The sequence below is a fragment of the Hordeum vulgare genome, chromosome 3H (assembly GCF_904849725.1).
Source record: "Hordeum vulgare subsp. vulgare chromosome 3H, MorexV3_pseudomolecules_assembly, whole genome shotgun sequence".
Classification (NCBI taxonomy): domain Eukaryota; kingdom Viridiplantae; phylum Streptophyta; class Magnoliopsida; order Poales; family Poaceae; genus Hordeum; species Hordeum vulgare.
The window spans coordinates 564,810,258-564,833,024 of record NC_058520.1 but is presented as its reverse complement, the minus strand read 5'-3'; the positions used below and the strand labels follow the sequence as shown (position 1 = coordinate 564,833,024).

Sequence of the window (22,767 nt, the reverse complement as noted above, 5' to 3'; positions counted from 1 at the left end):
ACATTTAAGTGCTTCAAGTTATGAGCAATTTTAACACTGAAATCTAAAACTTGTTTGTACACCTTTCTCTATATGATATTTTAACATGAAAACTTGCAAGAACCTATAAAGTTTGATCATCTTTGATGTTATAAAGTTTTAGATTTTTTAAATTTAATCTCCTATTTTTTAGAATTTTACTGTTCATAGAGAGTGCCGGCACCCGGGAGTTGTTACACTTTTCTCTAAAAAAATCCCTGCCATCCAAATCAGATCTGCCTAGCAACATCTCCCAATGATCATGGTTCATGGACCTTAATCCACCGGCAACATGGGTTGAAACAACAAAAAGTACGCTACTCCTAGACAAATCCTTCAAAAGGGATCACCGCATGCGTGCTGTTGCTAATGGGTCCAACCAAAGATCAAACTTGGGACATTCATCCCCTGAAACCAATCTTTGAGCCAAACACCTTCAACTATGGCAAACCACATGGCAAGAGCGGCTAGTGTTGTTACTTATTAATAGGCAGTACCAGCACCTCTACAAATACCAGCACGGAAAATGCAACTAGATAAATACTGGTCAGAAACATTCGTAACTGATCACAATCCAGTAAAGAAAAGCTTTCAGATTTTCTTTAGAAAAGAAGGATGATCCCCGGTCTCTGCATCTAGGAGATGCATACGATCATTTTATTGATTATTTTCGAGGACCTTACAAAGTAATACAACAATATGCCTGAATCCGCCATCTTGACAACATCTGCCGTTACTCCTATCCATATGATGAAGGGGTGCAAACTGAGCCAAATACCCAGACCTCTCACCTAAGCCTAATATCTAAAGCCAGAGGCCCCGACCGAGCCACATACCGGGTCAGGGGCACAAACCGGTCTGACGCACTCACATGTGTCGCCGCCACCATCTTCCACCGGTTCATCTTCGAGCAGATTGATGTGTCAGCCTTGGCAGGTGCCTCCGCCATCGACGCCACCATGACACCAAACGACGACCTCCACCTACGCTAGTCCATATCCAAACAGCAGACGTAGATCCATGCTAGGATAGGGCCGCACCACCCACAAGCGCCACCCAGCCCCAAGGTTCCCAAAGCGGCGCCTTCAAGAAGGGAACGACGCCATGAGCGTCGCCGCCGCCCAACAAGGTTAGGGCTTTCGCCCGGGAGACCTAGGGGAAGGGGAAGTGAGGGGATCAGTCCATACCGACGCCTCCAAGGAGGGGTACGACGCCCTCAGGCGTCGTCGTCGACGCGGCCGGCCAGGGATTTCGCCCGAACTAGATCCCTGCCACCAGCAGCGCCTCTTGTCGGAACCGGCGACCCAAGAAAGCGCGGCCCGACCAGGCTAGCCCGCACGCCGAACATGGGAGGAGGGGATGCGTCAGATCGCGCGCACCGGCCACCGCAGAAACCGCCACCATCCGCCAACGACCACCGGATACCGCCGTCCGCACGGCCAAAAAAGCTTCCAGATGATTCTTACTCACTTTGTTCCTAAATATAAGTCTTTTTAGATGTTTCATTAGGAGACTACATACAGATGTACTCCCTCCATTTCTAAATATAAGTCTTTTATGAGATTTCACTAGAAAACTATATACGGATGTATATAGACATACTATAGAGTGTAGATTAAGAGATTTCACTAGGGAACTACATACGAATGTATATAGACATACTATAGAGTACAGATTCACTTATTTTGTTCTATATGTAGTTCCTTAGTGAAATCTATAAAAAAAAATCTTATACTTAGGAACAGAGGAAGTATATAGACATATTTAAAATATAGATTGATTCATTTTACTTTGTATGTAGTCATCTAGTGAAATCTATAGAAAGACTTATATTTAGGAACGAAGGGAATACATGGCTATATCAGCAACCATAGTTTCTAGTAAGGTAATAAATATGTCATCGCCCATAAGTTTACACCATCCATCGACAAATGCCCCAAAAGATGTCGGCATATAAATCAGCCACATGATTCTACTTTAGCAGATACAGATAATCCTATACAAAAAGGTCATTGTTAGGTCCTAGAATGACTAGCCATAGTTTCTGCATCAGCTGTCCGGTGCTTAAGGCTTCACACATGCTACTACAGGCTTCACCTCTAAGTTTCATCATCCGAGGAAGAGCCGCCGGAGTCTGAGGAAGTCAAGGGGCTGCCAGGAACAAGAGGTACTTACAGCTTCACAACAGTTGCTGCTTCAGTCTTGACGGCTACTTCAGGAATTTCTTGCTCTGTTTCATCACCAGAGGAAGAGCTGCTGGACTCCGATGAAGGCTCTGGAGCATACATATCATCGCTGTCTTCATGGTCCATCTCCTCAAAATATTTCACCACATTCCTTTGCCTTCTCCCACGTCCAAGATCCACCTTGGGAGTGGGAGGCTTGAAAACTTTCAGATCATCAACATTGGGTGAGGGAGGTATTACATCCTCTGCACCATGAGCAAAGCTCACGATGCTGCCAAGATAACCGTTGTCATCTGAAGTGCACATCTCGCCACTAGAAGGGTCTAACTTGAGGAGATTCTCAATGGCCTCGTCATCATAACGAATTGATACAGCATTGATCTTCTTTTTGTCCACAATTGTCTTTGCTCCATGTAGTAGAATGGACTGCAGCTCATCCACGCTAGGCTTCTTGGAGTTGGAAGAGTTCATCAACATATTTTCAATGGCCAACTTCTGTTTAGACTTTTGCAGTATCTTCTCTTCAACAGAACATTTTGTAATAAGCTGGTAAACAACCACCGGTCGGGTCTGACCAATCCGGTGAGCCCTGGACTGTGCTTGCAAGTCCATAAATGGGTTGAAGTCCGGATCTGAACACAGGTAAGCAAAATCAGTGCCAGAGGATTTAAGGCGAATGAAGAAGATACTCACCATATATAATTACTCACCATATATAATTACTCTATTAGCACCAGGCTGCCATAATAGTTTAGAATGTTAGTCCAGTTGCACTAAAGTGAAAGGAATACAAACTGACGAGGTTGTGAGAATTAGAATTTATACCAGATCAATACCTAGACCACCAGCACGAGTTGACATCAAGAAAATAAATGTCTCACTTTCAGTATTGTTGTATTCTTTAATGCTCTCCTGCCTCGCGGAGAGTGCTGTCTGTCCATCAATGCTGCGCACCAACACAGATATTAAGTGAAAAGAAGAAAGAGAAGGAATGTGAGTAGCAATCTGGAATGGGTGAAGAAACTATATTGAGCATCACTGTAAGATAGGATAAACTGAATCATCTATCGATCAGAAGATTCCACGGCAAATGCATGTCTGATTAATGAACCATACCGTGCATATTTGTATCCCATGAAAGAAAGGAAGTCCTCAAGAATATCAAGCATCTTCGTCATCTGGGAGAAAATCAATACACGGTTCCCTTTTTCTTTCAATTTTGGGAGCAACTGTAGATCAACAATTGCCAATTATTACAACCAACGATGAACTGGGACAGAAAAAGAACATAACTTGCAGAACAAATAGTCAAGCAACACCTAGATAGGATGCAGTAATAGGTCAAGGTACCTTGTGTAAGAGTTGAAGTTTCCCTGATGCAGAAACAAGTGACTGGAAAACATCTTCTCCTTCGTGTTGTTTAACTTCCAATCCTGGAAATAGATACTGGAGAAGGAGAAACAAATTAACATAAGTGAGGCGTAAAATTAAAATCTATTGGTTCGCGTGAAAACATACTACAGAATGTAGAATTCAAATGCACAAGACACACTGCAGTAGATATGTTATGTCACCACCTCAAACAAATCTTTGTCAAAATGTTTGTTAACATGAAGTATCCAGAAGCATACAATTCCATAAGTATACAACAAGAAAGAGGTTTAGTTCAAGTGAAAGAGATGTATCCAAGTTCAACAACTAAATGGAAGCAAAATTACCGGATGATTGCAGCATTTTCTCAGCTCCATAAGTACGTTGTTCAGAGAAAGCTTCCTACCTGAAAAGGTGAACACAAGATCTGTCAGCCCCACTGTAAATATTACTCCCTCCGTAAAGAAATATAAGAGACCTAAATTCTCTTATATTTCTTTACAGAGGGAGTACCTGGCTAGCGCAAGTACATAAGCCCAATTATAAGAACATTGTATGAAGTTAGATAACTTGGTTCCCACCACAGAGATTTTCCATGAGAATGATATAATACAGGTATTACAGCAAGCAAGTTCCTCAAGTCAATAATACTCTCAGTGAGTGCCTTGATGTTTGCCCTTTGCCATTGTAAGTTGCTGATCAGAAAATCCAAGATCGAAGCTTACTGCAAGTGCACGTGCCATTTAAGTTGGGAAATGTTATAAATCATCCGGCGGATCGCAAGCTGGCATCCGCCCTCCTTTTTACACTCCACATGTCTCATGATCATCATTAGGAGTTTTTGCAACTAGCATGTTGTTGCAATTTTTTATCGTAACAACGGCTCTGTTGCAGGATGTGATTCCTTAAAATACGATAGTACAAGGATGCAACCCTTCTGCAACATAATCTCAATTGTAAAAAAAAATCTTCAACGAAACTTCAGTTGCAAAAAAAATTACAATAAAATCTTTGTTGCAAGAAAAATCTGCAACAAGACCGTAGTTGCAGAAAAACTGCAACTCCGCCTAAGTTGCAAAAGTGGAGAACTTCTGTCGCTCGATGCGACATATCTAACGGCTCGCGGGCTGACGGATATTTTAAAGAAATCCGCCGGCTGACGCGTAGCAGACCCCATTTAAGTTTAGGCATAGATAAATCCAAGTATAGTTGGTGAGCTACACATCATGAGCTAATTTGAAGATTTTTTTGGGATGACCCCGTTTTTCTAGTACTGTTGCAGTTGAGGGACTTGTGGTAAAAGCACGAAGCACTAGAAGACCATGATAAATTTAAGGCCTAAAGAAGTTGCAGTCAAGCCAAAACTCTACATATTATAAAAAGAATTGGTCAGATATCATTCTTCATATGCATAATGCCATTATGTTAGCACGAACCAGCTATCTGGAGGCATTGCAAGTTTGCAGCGCCTGTGTATGTTATGGGTGGAGACTGAACTACAAGTTGTTGATAGACAATCCTCAACGAGACAAACTTATGATGGCTCAATGGCCCTAGGGATCTCAGGAAGTGACTGTTGCATGCTAGACATGCAGAACTGACTAGCCTGGTTTTGCTTTTCTGTAGCCTAGTTTTTGCTTTCCTGTAGCACTGCTTTTGTTGCTATAAGTTTTCTTTTGGTTGTTGGTCGCTGACATACTAGTGGCATTTTACTATGCGCCTTTACCACGTGTTCTTCTAATACAAAGTGGCACACATTTAGATGTATGGTCAAGAAAAACATTAGCACAAACCAGCTTTATCAAGATAATTTGATGCAGATTAATACAAAGTGGTAAAGTGTATACACCAATGATAAATGAAAGTGAAAGAGTCTTCAACTGACCATACTGAATAGCACTGTTCAACTTTGAGTAGTTCTTCTCTAGAATATTAATGTAAAGATCTCTCTGAGAATCTGTAAGCGCACACGGAACTTCTACCCACTTCTTTGTTGGCATAGAATCTTTTAGCACATCAGATTTCATTCTCCTCAACATCCTAGCAAATCAAACATGAAAGAACTAAGAGCCACAGCAAAGTTATCAAATAAAAAACTAAATAACTTTAATCATTAAACAGAAAAAATACCTAGGCTTTAAAATATCATGAATGCGAGCAATTTTTTCATCAATTGTCAAATCCAGTTCAGATTCAATTGGTGAGAACAATGCATCAGCCTTTGGGTCAGAGAACTCATCTGGATCAATATAGTGAAGCAACGAAAACAATTCCAAGATGTTATTTTGCAACGGTGTTCCCTGTTAGGTGAAGAGGAAAAAGGTCAAAGCACATGATTAGATCATTCCAGACAAGGGCAATTAAAATGCACTTCAATGAGAACTATATGCTATATTGCTAATTAACAGACAGTATGCCACTTCCATAGAACATCTAGCACGATTAGGTTTTTTTCAGCACGAAAATGGTATATTGATTATTCAGGACTGGCATTGCTTTAAGAAGACTAGTGGTGAACGGCCTCATGCAATCCAATTAGATTACCATGGTGGCATGCAGCAGACATTATGTTGGTGGCAGTGCAAGACAGCTGCAAGCCTGCAATATCTCAAATAACATTTATTTCGTCTGTGGAATCATAGGGATTGGGGAGTAAATTTAAGATTACTATTCTGAAATGCTATGCCTATGGGAACTGTGGTGTTGAAATATTTCTCCTACAAAATTAGTGGGGCAAATTTTTTTCAAAAAGGAGGCATCGCCCCGGCCTATTAGTGGGGCAAATGGTGTCACTCCCCCAAAGTATGTAGACCTCTTTCTGATAAAAAAACTTTGCAGCTCTTTCTTAAAACAAGGAAATCGATGCCAAGCTGGTATGACCGCATCCAAGTCGATGATACCAGAATATATGAGTGGGGCCCTTATGGCACACGATATATATCACAGCTAAAGTATAAATTTCAACAATTGAGTTAAACAGGGTTTCCAATAGTATACTTGCAGGAAACAGATGGATTGCCCGGGATCAGACCAGCTCTTGGTTGCCACAAAATCTACTTGAACCATTACCATTACCAACTACTGGGCAGGAAGCATCCCAGTCTTGGGCTGGTGGGCTTACCAATAATATCGAGTTGTAAAGGACGCTAGATGTTTCTCAAAAAAGGAAGTAGATGGTATAGAAGACTTACTGTAAGTAGCAACCGGAATTCTGAGCTATATTTTTTTAGACAGGATGTGAGATTGCAATCAAGCTTCTTCAATCTGTGAGCCTCATCAACTGAAGCGAAAGGGAGGTGATGCACAACAGCAAAAGTGTTAACATGCAGGCTAATAACAGATACAGAATAAGACTAGATAACCTTGATACAGCTAAAAAAACTTACTGACAATTGTTGACCACTTAATTTTTTGTAGAACTGCTTTATTAATTTGGACAATTTCATAACTTGTCACTAGAGCATCAAATAGGATCTTCCCTTTGGAAGAGTACATTTCATGAGCTTGAATGCACTTTCTGGAGTCCTTATCTCCTTGGTAAACAACAATATTAAGATCGTGTGCCCAGCGATCAAATTCCTAATACACAGAAAATGCATCCAAAATTACAGACTGTCCAGCTAACATAATATATAATTTTGATACAGCATGAAGATTTTGATAACGAGGGCAAGAATTAAGGGCAATGGATTAAGCTCCTTTATTAGAAAGGTTTATGGTACTATGGCATAAGATCATGAAAGGTTATACATACCTTCTTCCATTGCAGTAGGATGCTCTTTGGAGCAAGAACCAACGCAGGAGATGTGGTGAAACTTCCCTTGATTATGTGGCTGAGAAAGCTGACAACTTGGACAGTTTTGCCAAGACCCATTTCATCTGGCAATGGAAAATGAAATAGAGGAACTCCCATTATTGTATCATTACAATATAAAAGGAGAAAAAATCAAGCATATAGATAACAAAGACATATGAATTGGGTAATTCAAAAGTAATACCCTACATCATTTTAAAAGTAACTTTTCAAACCTTCAAGGAATAAAATTTATCAGATTGCATTGCATAAATTTGTGAAGAACAAACAACGGACATAAATATTCTCTATATCATGCACTGAGATGCAAGGATTTTCGTTATCTCGAAAAAATTGTAAGGAGATGATGCTTGGGTGATGTACTGATATAAGTGCATGTGTTGTGGGTTTTTTCATTTCTTGACGAACCTAGCAGGTGCTCTTTTGCATTAAGTAGAGGGGAAAATCCATCACAATGACAACAATTATATTGTAGGGGAGAACTGTAGAAAAATTCAGAATACTAGCAATGCTATGATACATTGCGGCTTTAGTGTTAACGAACATACCAGCAAGAATAACGCTCCTCCTAGATTTAAAATTATCGAACATCCATTTTAACCCTTGAAGCTGATAATCATATAGTGCATCATTGTGTGCATTTTCTGATGCCATCCCTTCGATGTCCATTGGGCTGACACAATCAACTCTTCGTAAAGTATTTTGATGCCTTCTGACAAGCATAGAAACAGCTGACTGCACGCCTTCAGTGGAATAGGGCTCCCATGTAGCATCACAATAATCAAGGCCTTTCCATTTCACAAGGAACTCATATCCCTCAAAGTCTTCATTATCCTCGGAACTAGCTAAGACGTCACATAAACCAAGATCAAACTTCCGACGGCATGCAATGGCACGATCTACTTCAAACCATTCAGGTTTCCTTTGATCGTCCGTGTACACCTCTTTAAGAAAGCTGCCAACAATAAGTTTGTACAATCATAAGAGCAATCAAAAGAAGTGTTACCAATTAAGAACACATGGCATAAATTAAAAACAAATGGAGGGTGTAAGTTCATTATAGCACATTTTTCATAATGTATATGCAAATGACATTCAAATCTTAAGGAGTAACGAGAAGAAGCAAGCAGATCAGTAGATTGCATACTGAAACTGCATCTATAAAGAGAACCTGTTTGACTGTATCTCAACAATACAGAAAACTTTGCCTACATGGACTAACATAGATAATTGGCATTAAAAGGACTGGTTCAGATGTGACAACAAAATGACACTAGCCATTACACATTAAAAAGCAGAGGGCTTACGCATTCTTCCTTATGTAGCTTTGTGCCCGTAGACGGTCAAAAACAAGAAGCCAATCAAGTGGAACCTAGAGGATGTAAAATTCAAATGTCTCAGTAAAATAATTAAAAGTCTAACATCGATTATAATGACAACGCATAACAGAACACCATTCTAACAAAGGAAAAATCTAGGTAGCTTATAGCAATGCTAGGAGGCAAATGCAATGCTGAGGCAGGTACGATAAAAACAGTGTAGCAAGGAGGAAAACACACCCAGCAGTCATGATGATGAGAAAGTAATTGCCACTTCACGAGGATTTGATACTGGAAATCTGACTCCTGAAGAATCACCCGTCTGCAACCTACAAGCCTTTGTATCTTTTTTGAGGCATACACTTCCATCCCCTTAGCCAAGGATGCTTGGTCAAATTTGCACAGAGGACATTCCAATATGCCTCTAGTATCTTGCATCGGAGGACTAAGACAGAAGGTGTGGAAGCTATGAGAACAGCTTGAATTCTGGCACTGGACCAGAAGACAGTTGCCAGCGCCACTCTGTGCACAAATAAATCAAATAAGATTGATGGATATAAGACAATGGAAAATAACCAGCTCAACAAACCTTACAAAAATAACACACCTTACATATTGAGCAAATAGGTCCACTACAAGTGTTTTTGCAAGGTTTTGCAGTACTACGCAATAGCTCATCGTCTGATATAAAACAGAAAGTTCATGTTAGAATATCAACCTTGCAACAAGACACGTGTACCCGGCAGGTCATTAAAAGGCTGTGTGAACATGAGTCTGCACACTTTCACAACAGCAAAGCTACAACAAGCATAATCAAGGAAGTATAGCTGCAATATCCTGTACCTCAAAAACATTAATTCATGAATGGTACACGCATATACACAGATACATATAGTAACAATTAAGATATTTCTGTGATGAGTTGGTTGTCAAGTACCAACTGTGCATAACACTGGCACTGTAAACCCTTCACCACGAGGGCGATAAAACTGGCGGTTCTCAACAAATCAGTTAGCTATTTACCTGATCCTGTGGATGAAGACACTGACAACATATACGAAGAAGCTTCGGTGCAGTTCTCCTACAAATGAACAGAAAACATTTAGCACTTGATGAATAACAGGAGTTAATGGACTATTTTTGTTATGAATTTACATCTGAAACATTATCAGCCTTCAGTTTCTCTTGTAGACGCTTTGACATTCTTCTGCATGGAATTGCCTTCGTATGATCTGAGGTGATTTCAAAAGTTAACTTTAACACGGGTAGCACATAATGTTCGAGAGAAAATTGTAAGGCACATGATCATCCAGTTGGCACAGAATAAATATAACTCACTGCACTGGGGCTTAGAAGATCTATTTCTTAACCCTCTGTGGGTTGTTCATAAAAATTTAGTCTAATTAAGGAGGCAACTAATCAAATGATATGGAAGCTTAAGTGAAGGTTGCAAGTTCGACCCAGTACAAAAACAATTCATGAAATTTACTATACAATGAGCAAAGACAATCAGCAAACATGGTCCTCGGTCATATCATCTTAAATGAATCCTTGGTTATCCAACTTCATTAATTTTCAAAGAAAAGAAAATTGCTTCCAAAAGGCAGCTCAATTTACTCCAGAAAAATGCATATGAAGCAAAACACATGGTGCACAAGATGTAAATAAAAATATTCATCTCAAAGGGTGCCCACTTACTATCCACACTGTCACTATCAGAATCGTCGTCGTATGCATCATATCTAGTTCGTGTTCTATGCCGAAGACGCTTTGATCTTCGTTGATTGGGAAAGTGATCATAATCTGCACAGTGCAAGCTTTAAATTATTTGCACATGGTACTGCTGAAAGTTATATCAGAAGAATGGTTATATGTCTGTCTCGTTTTGTAGGGTCATTTTAGTTGGTTAAGATCAGGTTTTGGCAATTTAGCACAGCACACAAATAAATTGAACACTAAAGCATACCGAAATCAGAGCTACTCCGTGATGTGTGTTTATCTTCAGTCAATTCATCACTATAATACTCAGATAAAAATCTCTTACTGAAGCGGTTTGGCCTCCTTTGTTGAACCAACATTTTGGACTCTGTGACACACCATTTGGAATTTACATATCATAAGGTATATAACATTTTCACCCTAATTCATACATCTGTAAGCAAATCACTCTTACCATCCTCGCTGCTCACAAATACATCATACTGACTCTCCCTGCTACTCAATTCTTGCTTTGCAGCTAGTTTTCTCTGTAGACGTTTGGATCTTCTGCATGGATGCAACATTTGCCCACCTGCAGTGAAAATAAGTTCAGACTCATATTGTAAGTCAAAATTGTAAAACATACCATAACTTTTTAATATCTGTGAAACACCATTAAAAATTGACAGAAGAAGGCATATGTACAACTTCACTCTAATCTCCTCCCTCCGTTTCTAAATATAAGTCTTTTTTTTTCGAGAAAACGCAAAGATCCTTGTGTTTCTTTGTATTGAAAAGAAGGGGGATTACAGCCTCCTAAGAGGTGATTACAGCATTGTTACAGGGGGTTTAGTGGACATCCCAGGATGGGGGCAAGACTAAATATAAGTCTTTCTAGAGATTTCAGTATAGACCATGGTTTTGGATCCCGAGTGGCCCTTTTTTCTCGAGGGGCACCAGAATTTACAGCTACCATAGTAACCACGAAATACTGAATAAAAATCGGACAAAATTTAAAATCAAATTTTGAAATCAAAATTTTTGAAGCCGATATAGATAGCTGTTTAACTCTTTAATATCACGAACCCTGCCTTGGCCTAGTGGCTGTGCAACTGGAGCTTTCCCTTGCTCAAATGTCGCAAGTTCAACCCCTGGCTGCTCCAACAATTTGGCAGCATTTTTTACTTTTGCATCTCAAAAAGAAATAAAAATGCATGATATCAGACTTGAAACCGCGACCCTCTGTTGAGAAAGGATGGCTTTGCCACTAGGCCACGACCAGTTCTGTTATAGCATAATGGATCGCCTCTATATTAGTATACATTGAGCGTTCAAACTCAAAATATTCAAGATTTTTTGCTCGGTAAGAGTGTTTCTCAAGGGGGGTCAGTAAACGTGGTAACTGTGCGAGATCGCAAAATTTCATTCAGTAACCAAAACGCTGGTATAGACTACATACAGAGTAAAATGAGTGAATCCATAATCTAATATATGTCTATATACATCAGTATGTAGTTCCTATTTGAATCTCTAGAAGGACTTATATTTAGGAATGGAGGAAGTAAGTTTCAAAACAGTAACTAGCTCACTCTCTTACCATTCTCGCTGTCTGCAAATACATCGTCCTCGCTCTCCCTCCCAACCGAGTCTTGCTTTCGAATTTGCTGTCTGCATAGGCGTTTGGAGCTTCTACGTGGAGGCAACATTTGCCCACCTACTGCAAAAATAATTCAAACAAATATTGTGAGTCAAAATTCCAAAACGATCTCTAACTTTGTGTAACTATGCTAATTATCTTATTAAACTAAATTAAAGAAGTTTACAGTCACTTCAAGAGGGTAGATAGACCCAAATTAATAGGAAAAAGAAGAACTCAGCAGCAGATTTTGGTGGGTTACAGATTGTAACGGTGCAGAATAATCAAATGTGGATAAGAATTGCTACAGTTGCATACCAAATTGGACTCCATTTATGTGTGTATTTTTGTACATAGGCACATAATTGTACCATAGTTGGGCAGACTTTAGACATCAGTGAATCAAATACATCACTTGCAAAAAGAAATGCAAACATATGAATGAGATCCAAACACATATTTGGGCATGTACAAGCAGAGTTGTTGTACAGGCTCCCTCAAAATCTTAGAGCCCACTTTTTTCTTGACTAGTAGTAATACTTATTATGTCTTGTTGACGAATCAATGAGCAATAAAAAATAAAAAGTACTCCCTCCGCTTCTAAATACAAGTCTTTTTAGAGATTCCATTAGGGACTACATACGGAGCAAAATAAAAGAATCTACACTCGAAAATGTGTCTATATACATTCATATGTAGTCTCCAATGAAACTTCTAAAAAGACTTATATTTAGGTACAAAGGGAGTAATAAACTTAAACATTAAGAGACAAAATTACTTGCTGAGAAAGATCTCACGTTAGGAGTATCTCCACCTCACGTGTCTCTTTATACCTTACTTAAAACTCCCAAACCAACACCTCAACGAACCACTTAACAAAATAAGCAACGCAAAAAACTCAATACCAGTGTTCCTCCCAACACACATACCTTCATCATTGCTCAGCATGACATCAGCAACCTTTACCTCATCCTCGTGCAACGCAGAAGTTGCAGCACCACTAGCAGCTGTTCGCTTGCTAAGACGCCTCAGGTTCTTTGTGGAAACTATCAAGCAGTCATAGGTTGTAAACACAAACAGTGAGTTGGTTAATGCATCTAACGCCTGAGGCGACGATCGTGTGAACTGAGAAATATGAACGTCTAATCAAACCTTCCTTGGTGGAATCGCATGGGAGGGCCTTGAAATCCTCTGCCACGCATCCTTCCATGACTTCTCCTTTCGGTGGTTTTGTCTGAGTTGCTGACTTCACATCATCTGCGAAATAAAATTGCAAAAAATAAGGTGTTAATCCGAACGGAATTTCGCATCCGACACAGTGATCGACACAGCAACAGACCGAAGCAAACGATGTTAGCCACGAAAAAAAAAATCCAGCTCACAAGATTGGGGGACAATTTGTTTCGGGTCGGTAGAAATACCAATCGATGCGTATCGGACAAGATTGAAGAGAACGGAATCGATCGGTGCGCGCACATGGGAAATGCAGGTCATTTCCAACCCCAACCGAACGAGTACCCCGAGAACTCGCCTAAAGTTCCGACCAACAACCTACAGCGACGTGAATCCGGCGAAACCTCGAGCTAAAATCGCGCAGACGCCCAATCCAAACCGAAATGCAAGAGAAATAAGTAAAAAAAGCAAGAGACCACGCACAGGGGGGCCGTGTCACTCACCGTCGCTGAGCTCGATGACCTGGACGACGTCGGCGGGGCGGTCGTCCCGCGGCGGCCGTGCGGCGGCGGCGCCTCCCAGCCGCTCTCTCCCCCTCCGGCGACTCCCGCCTCTCATCGGCGCCGATCGGCCGGGGTTCGCGGCCGCGCCGGCGTGGGGGCCTAGGGTTTTCTTCCCGGCTTCGAAGCGACGGCAGCTAGGAGTGACTGGGATGGGCTGCGAATGGGGAGGAGGCGTGGGTTTTTAGTAGCTCGCGCGCGGGTTGGGTAGAGCACTGGCGGGAAGTTCCATGGCGCTGTTTCGTTGGGTGGGGCTGGTCTTTGAGCTTAGGGGGACGGCGTGTGGGTCCAACAGTGTGGGTTGGCTGTGGTTTGCTGTGGGACTGGTCTATGGAGGTGGTTCATGGGCGGGAAGTAGAGGCGGCGCGGGCGACGTGCGGGCGGGCGATTTTCTGCGGCCTGCGGGCGGGTGGGTTTGGTAGGCGCTGTTTATGTGCTTGTGCTGAGAGCATCTTTACCGCGCGCGAGACTAAAATGTGCGCTCCAGCGGCGGCGGAAAAACCGCGCGCGGGGGAACCGCTAGCGCGCGCAAAAAGGCGGCAGCCCGCGCGCCATTTTTGCGGCGCCGCGTCCCGCGCGCGCCATAAAAGGCAGCGCGCTGCCCTGCCTCTCGCGCCGCGTTCTCTCTTCTCTTCCTCTGCCACTCGCGCCGCCGCCGCGTTCTCCCTGCCTCTCGCGCCGCCGCCGCCGCCGACGAGCCACCATGCCGCCGCGCCGCCGGTCTGCGTCGGGCTACCGCGGCGTTCGTCAGCGCCCCAACGGCGGGTTCTACGCCGAGATACGCTCCGGCGATCTCCGGCTGAGCCTCGTCACGTACGACACGGCGCACGAGGCCGCCCGCGCGTTCGACGCGGCGGCGTGGCGCCTAGGCAGGCCGCGACTGCAGATGAACTTCCCCGACATCCGCACGCTCCAGCAGGCATTAGACCTGGCCCCGCCGCCTCGTCTTAACTCCGCACAAGACCGTGCGGAGCACACTGCGATGCAGCGCCGCCTCCTCGTCGCCCAGGAGGACGAGCGGGTCATGGCGGAGTGGCGCCGGCGCCACCCGGAAGACGTCGCCTACGAGCAGGAGTACTGGAACGGCGTCGCGAGGAGGACACGCGCCGGCGCCGCGAGGAGCGGTTGGATAGACGTCGTCGGAAGGCTTTGGCGTGTGCGCAGGCCGACCTCGTCAATGCAGACGGGAGTTCCTTCTTCACTAAAGAAGATGAACGATGGTTTGACATTTGGCTGTCAACCTCCGACGACACCGAACTATTGACTGGAGCGACTAGGATTAGTATTTTTTTTTTATCGAACTATCTAGCACCGAACTATCTATCTATGTTTTCGAACTACCTATCTAGTTGCTATCTATTTAAAATAACTTTGTATCTTTTTTATTTTTAAATGCAATCTATTTATTAAAAAAAAAATATGCGCGTTGCATTTTTGGGGCACTGCTGGAGCGGCGGCGCGCGCGCTGCATTATAGCGCGGCTGTTGGAGCCAGCGCTGCGCGACGCGCAAAACCAGGCGACCAGCGCGCGGTAAAGTTGTTTTTTAGTCGCGCCGCGCCTGTTGGAGATGCTCTCACATGTTTTTTACTCCGTGGAGATTGTTAATAGTGTTACGTAGGGGAGATGAGATCTTTTGTGGAGTATTTAAAACTTTGATAAATTAATCTTGTTAGGTGAAGTAACGGAGAGCACCATGTCTCTTTCTCTACTAGTAACTCTAACTCGACATGTGTTATGATTGTAGATAAAAGAAAATTGATATAAAACCGACGGTTTGGAGCTCGGCCTTCGTGAGGTTGAAATTTTTGAAAAAAAAAAATCAAAAAATAATAATTTCAAAAATAATTAAATAAATATACAACTGAATAAGGGTTCGATCCGTGTGTGCGCAAAATTTCAGGTCAAAATAATTTAAAACGCGAGCTGTACAAAAAAAAATTCATGGTCTAAAATAATGAATAGTAACATATGTTAAAACGTTTTAGATGTTTTTATTTTTTTTGCACAGCCATCGTTTCAAAGTATTTCGTTCTAAAAAGTTACACACTTATGTATTCTATTTTCATCTATCTATGTATTTTTTCAGAATTTTTTGAATTGTTAAAATACGAATTGTTCATGAAATTTGAAATTTGCTTTTGGAGGCCTTCATAAGCTCGGCCTCCAAAAACAATTTCCATATAAAACCTGCTTATATTCACACAAAAAAACTGTTTATGCCCACACATGAAAAACATCTCACATCACATCGCTGTGATGCGGTGGGCATTCTTCTCACCTCACGTCTTCCTCTCGGCGTTCTCTCCCCTTTGCCTCCACGGAGACCATTGCCATGTGGTTTTACTGTCGGTGACGGCATCAACTTTTCCCATTTCGCCATCACGTGTGCTAACTACTCGATGATATCACTGTAGGGATATTCAATCTCCAGATCTCACTCTTTGACTCCTCTTTGTCAAATCTCTAGAACTACGACTACGCCACACCCGTTTCTCCCCCATTGAGACACTGCCTGAAGTGTTCATGGTTGATCAAACAAAGAAGGAAGGTGGCTCACAACTTATTTTAGTTTTTTATGGGGATGAATCTCTCTTTCATCCTCCCCAAGAAGCTACTTCAAGGCTATTGGTGTTTTGCCTCCTCCGGTCAGCGGCTTGGCGTCGACGCTAGTTTGCCCTGCCTTCGATGGCCTTTGGATCCATCATCTTCTTCATTGATCGTTCTCCTCTGCTGAGATTCATATCTCCCCTCTAAGCGACCTCCCATATTTGGTTGTGTTGCGTTCTACTGTAGGAGCATCGCATGCAAAATTTAAAATTTCCTACGCGAAGAACAACCAAGAACATGCTACGGAGATGGATCGCGGATTGTTACCACTAGACGTGCGGTGTCGTGCAGCGGAAGTAGATGTGGCAGTGCGTTCGCGTGGTCCGTCTCCTCCTCATCCGATCTCCCTCGAACAGTCGGTCATCGGATCCCACGTACAGGTTCGCCGGAGCAGCGCAGGTGCACCGCCTCTAACAGTATTCGCGCGTGTAGGAGGAACACCATGCGGCGGACTGCTAGGTCTGAATCACACGGTCGGCGGCGACGAGTGGAGATGGCTAGTTGCAACACATGCAAATCCCCAATGACGGCGCCGAAGAGATCAACTGAATAAGTGTGGCGCACCTCAACTATATATAGGCGTCCGGCGCGGGCTCAATTCTTGGGCCTCGCACAGACTCTAAAGCCCATGTGATCCTTCCCTTAAGTGCGCGACCCTTTAGGTTCTCGTTCACTTGGTCGCGAGTCAGACCACATCCGACTCGGCTAGTTGGTAGAGGCCTCTAGCAAGGCATGCCGACTCCAAGTGTCCGATGAAAATGGTTAGGCGAACAGATACTTCATACTTCTGTTCCCTTCGTCACACGATATACATTGTCGTGCTCAAGGCGACATGGTCATCCTTGTTGATGCACGACCTCTTTCTCGTTCTGGTGAATCAGACCAACACTTCAGGTTATCTCATAATCTTATCGCATGGACATGCTTATCCAGGTCGGAGCACCCGAGGGTCCGAGGGTATACCTCTCCCGATCGGAAGGGCAAATCCCATCTTGCTCGACCATGTCTCGCGGCATGGATCTGGACAAGTCTGAAACCTACCTTTGTAACTACCCGGTTACGGAGTAGCGTTTGGCAGGCCCAAAGCAGGTCTGTCACCATCCCGAGTACATGCGTCAACTCAGGTCTTAGGACATAGAACGTATGTCGTACGAGAGACTCACAGATGACCTGTCACCGCGTCTCACTGTCCAACTCAGACCTTATCTCGACTTGGATCCGACTACGTTGAATCCGACCAAATCTTTCCGAGTCCATATTATTTGGCTAGCATCCAATTCTACATGGTCAGTGAGACCGAACCATCCATCGTATCATATGCTAGTCTAGTTGGTTGCACGTCCAAACAACTCTTTCGACTAGTGATCATTTAGGACAGTCATTATACAATGTATAGTCTCACAAACAAGTCACATATTTGTTAATACACATCATTGATAATGTCCAAGGACTGTCTTTATTCATAAACACATAGGAAATATCATCATACATGATTGCCTCTAGGGCATATCTCCAACAGGTTGAATCCGTCACTTTCACCATCTTGAGATTTGAAAAAGGTAGACATGTCAGATTGTCGGCATATCACATGTCTTTATTTTCTAATAACCCCCCCCCCCCCCCCCCACACACACACACTAACTAACTTATCTTCCCCAAATCTAGTTCTTTCTCTGTATTTTACGTTGATTCGGTTGTTTGGTTCATCACTTTCGGGTGCCAGGAGATTGATACGATAAAGGTTGGGGCTGGAGCATGATTATGTTCCGATCATTTTGGTTCCAATCCTTACTAGCCACGGTGAGCTCTTACATGTTCATATGTTGTGTCATGGCTAGGATTTTGTCGGTTTTTTCTTTAAGGCTCCCACTGCCCACGGATGGGGCTTGGTTTCGTTGGGTGTTGGATACGTACATCGTTTTTGTTCCTCTTCCAACAAGTCAAGGTTGGCTTATTGATGACGCATACGCTTTAACTTCTTCCTTGGCCGCGACAATTACATCGGCTTCATCGGTGTTGTCATGGTAACTACATAGATCATGAGCCAAGAGGGGTCATTAGAGTGTGTCACATGCCATTGGCCGTGTCGCTGTCTCTCAAGCGGCAACCGGATGTCAACCTGTCATGGGACGGATCTTCTTTGGCCAATGGGGGCGATGTGGAAGTCATGCAGATTCCTGAAGCAACTCCTATGAAGGTGTTTGGTTCGCAGTTTTCCACCCGCTACCTGATTACGTGCAACCTCATACCGTTAATCTTGTTTGCTTGGCTCTGGCAGTAAACAGGTCCCGCGTAAACAGATCCTAGCGTTTTTTTAGACTAATTCCGTCCACCCCCCACCGTAAACAAATTACTTTACAGCCAAAGCGAGGCGAGTTGAGCGACTCTTCCAGCCCCCGATCCCCAACCCTCGGCGCCCACTCACGAGTCGGGGTTGAAGCTAGCTGGCTGCCTAGACGTGGGGTCCGTGTTTTGTCGTCGGTATTCATTAGCGTTACAACAGTTAACCAAACAAAAATTGATTTTGGCCCATACCGTTTACATTAACGGTGTAAACCCATTACGTTTACGTTTGTGTTACACTTCTGAAACCAAACACCTCCTATGTTCAAGTCCGGGAGTGTGTCGCCCGTTCTAACGTTGGGAGGTGACGTGTCCTCTTTTGATTTTCATGTAATCATTTTTTTGAACAATGTTGCTAAAGTACCTTGAGATTGTTTAGTGCCTAACTTGTACCTTCATCTTAAGATTTTCAATTAGAGGGGAGTTAGTTTTTTTTAGGACGTAGAGGGGAGTTAGTATGTTTGCTTGTTTCCATCGCTTTCACCCTCATCAATTCACACCCACTTCCACTGTTTTTTTTATTTGCGAACATCACCTCTGCTTCCTTCAATAATATAGAAACTAATCATTTTTTCGTTTGTTAAATTGGAAACATAGAACTCTCATATACTTATTTTCTATTTTATACAATATGAATCTTTTGGGGCTTATCATGAAATTTATGTCCACTATCTAGTACATATTCGACAATGTGCCTTGCCTAACCCGTTATTGTACACTACTCCCTCCTTCCCATAATATAAGATAGCTTGCAAAAATATCTCATATTATGAGACGGAGAGAGTATTTTATACTTTTTCTGTACCTAAATACTTGTTGTTGAAGAAAACTAATACAAATTCCTCCAACTACAAGTATTATTGTACAGAAGAAGTAGTACCAAGTCTTCTTATGAGTGATGTCCAACCCAAGTGATACATCAATTTTGTGAGAAGGCGAATGTTGTATGCACAGGTTGGCGTTTAAGAAGGATATTGTAAAATGTAAATATACTCATAGAAATTGGTTATCGGAGCATTTAACTACTGATTTGTTTAATATTGTTATTCACTATGAGTTGTTCAAGATGCACACTTTCTTCTCTATGATTTCTATCATATCTTCATGTTCACTTGTGAGCTCATGATTTCTCCACCTTCGCCTTTTATATAGACCTTATGCAGGGGAGGGGAAGGCAGGAAAGAGTCTGACACATATTACAATTCAAAGTGTGTGCGAATTGGGAAGGGAAATTGTGACCGGATGAGGCATTGACATACTCCTTTGTGGAATTGTGGTAAGAGTAGATTGAGGGAAATAGTGGGCGAAAAGTATACGCGAGAAAAAAAATGTGCACTACGCCTTTGTGGCAACGCAATAGCAGTTAACCAGCGATTAACACGAAGATGAGCCTGTTGGAGAAGTTTGCCAGAAAAAAGAGAGCACCAACTCTACGCCCTCTACCGATTAATCACGAAAAAGAAGGACAAATGTCCCAGAGCTGCTGAAGATGATCTCGTTGCCGCACGCCCGCACATGTATAATCTTGATTAGCACAGATCAAAAGGAGCAAACGGCAAATGATCGTTGTATCATCTGAGGTTCTGAACAAAAGAGGACATACGGTCCTAGACACCAAGCAGAGCACGACGACGAGCTCCCCGAATATGCAACAGGGCCGAGCTCACGGGAGGACGAGCGAGTGAGACGTGATGCCATGAGGGGGGCCTCACCGGCCGTAACGTAATGTTTATTCATTCCACCGGCGACATGCATGATCAAGTCAAGCATCTCCTCCCCCACCGTGACCGTGAGTACCGCTAGCTACTACACACCCAAATTTAACTAGCCTCCTGGCAATGCATGATTACGCTAACTACTTGCCGTCCGAATCGGATCGGATCGGATTGGATCGGATGGGATCCCAGCTATGTGCTACTTGGCGGCGAGCGAGAACTTGTAGAGCATGTAGTGCTTGTAGACCTGGCCTTTGCGGTAGATCTCGGTGGGGAACTTGGGGTTGTGCACGGCGTCGGGGAAGTCCTGCGTCTCCAGGCACAGCCCGCCGTGCTTCTCGTACACGGCGCCGCCCTTGCCCTGCTCGCCCTTGAGGAAGTTGCCGGTGTAGAACTGCACGCCGGGCTGGTCGCCCCACAGCTCCATCACCCGCCCGGACGTCGCCTCGCTCACCACCGCCACCTTGCGCACCCCCTGCCCGTCCGCGTCCGCGCCGTCCAGGACGTAGTTGATGTCGTAGCCGCCCTCCACCTCCGCGATGCGCGCGCCGGCCGCCGCCGGGGCGCGGAAGTCGAAGGGCGTGCCGGCGACGGGCGTCACGGCGCCCGTCGGGATCAGGTCGCCGCCGACGGGGGTGACGGCCGACGCGAAGATCTGGACGGAGTGGTCCAGGACGGTGCCCCGCCCGTGCCCGCGCAGGTTCCAGTACGTGTGCTGCGCCAGGTTCACGGGCGTCGGCTTGTCCACCGGCCGGGCGTACATGGTGACGCTGTACGAGTAGTCGCCGTCGATCTTGTAGGTCACCAGCACGTCCAGCGCGCCCGGGAAGCCCTCCTCGCCGTCGCCGCTGCGGTAGTAGAAGGTGATGTAGGGGAAGGCGCCGGTGACCCGCTCCCGCACCGACCAGAACACCTGGTTGAACCCGCGGTGGCCGCCGTGGAGCGTGTTGTTGCCGTCGTTCGTGTAGGTGTGGTACGCGTGGTCCTTGATCGTGAACCGCCCGCCGGCGATCCGGTTCGCCACCCGCCCCACCAGCGCGCCGAAGTAGGTGGTGTCATTCTGCGTTGTCATGAAAAAAAATGGAATCAATCAAACAAACTAGTTAATCAATGTCGGCGGCACCATCACCACCACCGAGGTTAAGCAACGGTTCATCAAGATCAAGCAACGCACCACGTAGGCTCCGATGTTCTTGTACCCAAGAACAACATCGTCGATGCGCCCTGCGAATCAAACATGTATGGATGCATCAACATCAACATCTCATCTCCAAGAGGAAAGAGAGAGGATTCGAACAAGTACAAAGAGCAGTACCGTTCTTGTCGGGGAGCCTGACGGAGAGGATGGTGGCGCCCCAGTTGGTGACCACCATGGAGAACTCGCCCCTGCGCAGCTCGTAGTACCCCAGGGTCTCCTTCCCAGGGTGCTTCCTCGCCTCCACGCCCACCAGCGACACGGCCACGGCCAGGCACAAGACCAGCGCCAACGTCATCGTCTTCATGCTCGTCGCCGCTGTAATTCTCTTTCCAAAGCTTCTAACCGATCCAAGCCGACTACAGGAGCACTGACTATTTGTTTGCTCCGTTATTTATAGAGGAGGATGGCTGTACTCCAGAGAGAGAGACAGAGAGAGCAACGACTGTCCTAGTCAACAGGGAAGGATGGATCGGATAACAGACGCCGCCTCAATCCGTGCAGCTTGAATCGAACCACCATATTTGACTGTTACGTGAAAAACGGCAGCAATCAGGAGCTAACGTTCGCTGCTGTAGTCCATGGGCGCGACGCCTTCATGACCGTCCCTCGGATCATTTTGGTGCGGCATAGCCGGACGTGGCTATCTCCGCCTCGACTATTTGAAAATCACTGCCTTTTTGTTTACCTCACGTGTCACCAGGTAGGGAATGTAAGCCGGACCGTAACGCAAATTTGGTTGAAGAGGGGGAATCACTAGATTTTTTTTTTCAAAAGTACTACGTATTTTGTAGTAAATTCAAAGAGCATATGTAAAAATTGAAAATAATAATAATCAAAACTATCACCCATCGGCCTCTGGTGGGCCGACAGGGGTCCTGTCGGCTGGTGGGAGGCCGAAGAAGGCCCGTCAGCCCGTGGGTGGCCGAAGAGCCGGCTGTCGGCCCACGGCTGATCGAAGAAGACCCGTCGGCCTCGAGGAGGCCGAAGAGCCCCTGATAAGGCCGACCGAGCCCTTCTTCCTCCTCGGCCGCTGGATCCTCTTCTCTCTCTCGTTTTTCTTCCATCATTTTGCCCTCCTCCGATCTCCTCCATCCTCTACCCATTTTCCTATTCAATCCACTGAAATAA

General features: G+C 44.4%; 2 protein-coding genes across 2 annotated transcripts; both read right to left on the bottom strand.

Annotated features, from left to right (window-relative positions):
• Nucleotides 1-1,879: 1,879 nt before the first annotated feature.
• Nucleotides 1,880-13,833, bottom strand: LOC123442036 (chromodomain-helicase-DNA-binding protein 3-like). Its single transcript, XM_045118158.1, has 24 exons — nucleotides 13,719-13,833; nucleotides 13,195-13,299; nucleotides 12,972-13,088; nucleotides 12,004-12,123; nucleotides 10,882-10,998; nucleotides 10,675-10,794; nucleotides 10,407-10,511; nucleotides 9,864-9,940; nucleotides 9,732-9,789; nucleotides 9,316-9,389; nucleotides 8,949-9,230; nucleotides 8,697-8,761; nucleotides 7,938-8,344; nucleotides 7,330-7,454; nucleotides 6,962-7,154; nucleotides 6,767-6,855; nucleotides 5,706-5,875; nucleotides 5,461-5,615; nucleotides 3,923-3,981; nucleotides 3,555-3,650; nucleotides 3,321-3,433; nucleotides 3,030-3,150; nucleotides 2,915-2,942; nucleotides 1,880-2,836 (listed from the first exon to the last, which is right to left on the bottom strand). Exons 1-24 carry the CDS (start codon nucleotides 13,831-13,833, stop codon nucleotides 2,190-2,192), a joined length of 3,558 nt encoding a protein of 1,185 aa, XP_044974093.1. The 3' UTR covers nucleotides 1,880-2,189.
• A 6,590-nt stretch (nucleotides 13,834-20,423) lies between these two features.
• On the bottom strand, nucleotides 20,424-21,978 carry LOC123440633 (galactose mutarotase-like). Its single transcript, XM_045117197.1, has 3 exons — nucleotides 21,757-21,978; nucleotides 21,616-21,665; nucleotides 20,424-21,501 (listed from the first exon to the last, which is right to left on the bottom strand). The coding sequence occupies exons 1-3, from the start codon at nucleotides 21,941-21,943 to the stop codon at nucleotides 20,641-20,643; spliced, it is 1,098 nt and encodes a 365-aa protein (XP_044973132.1). The 5' UTR covers nucleotides 21,944-21,978; the 3' UTR covers nucleotides 20,424-20,640.
• Between the last annotated feature and the right edge of the window lie 789 nt (nucleotides 21,979-22,767).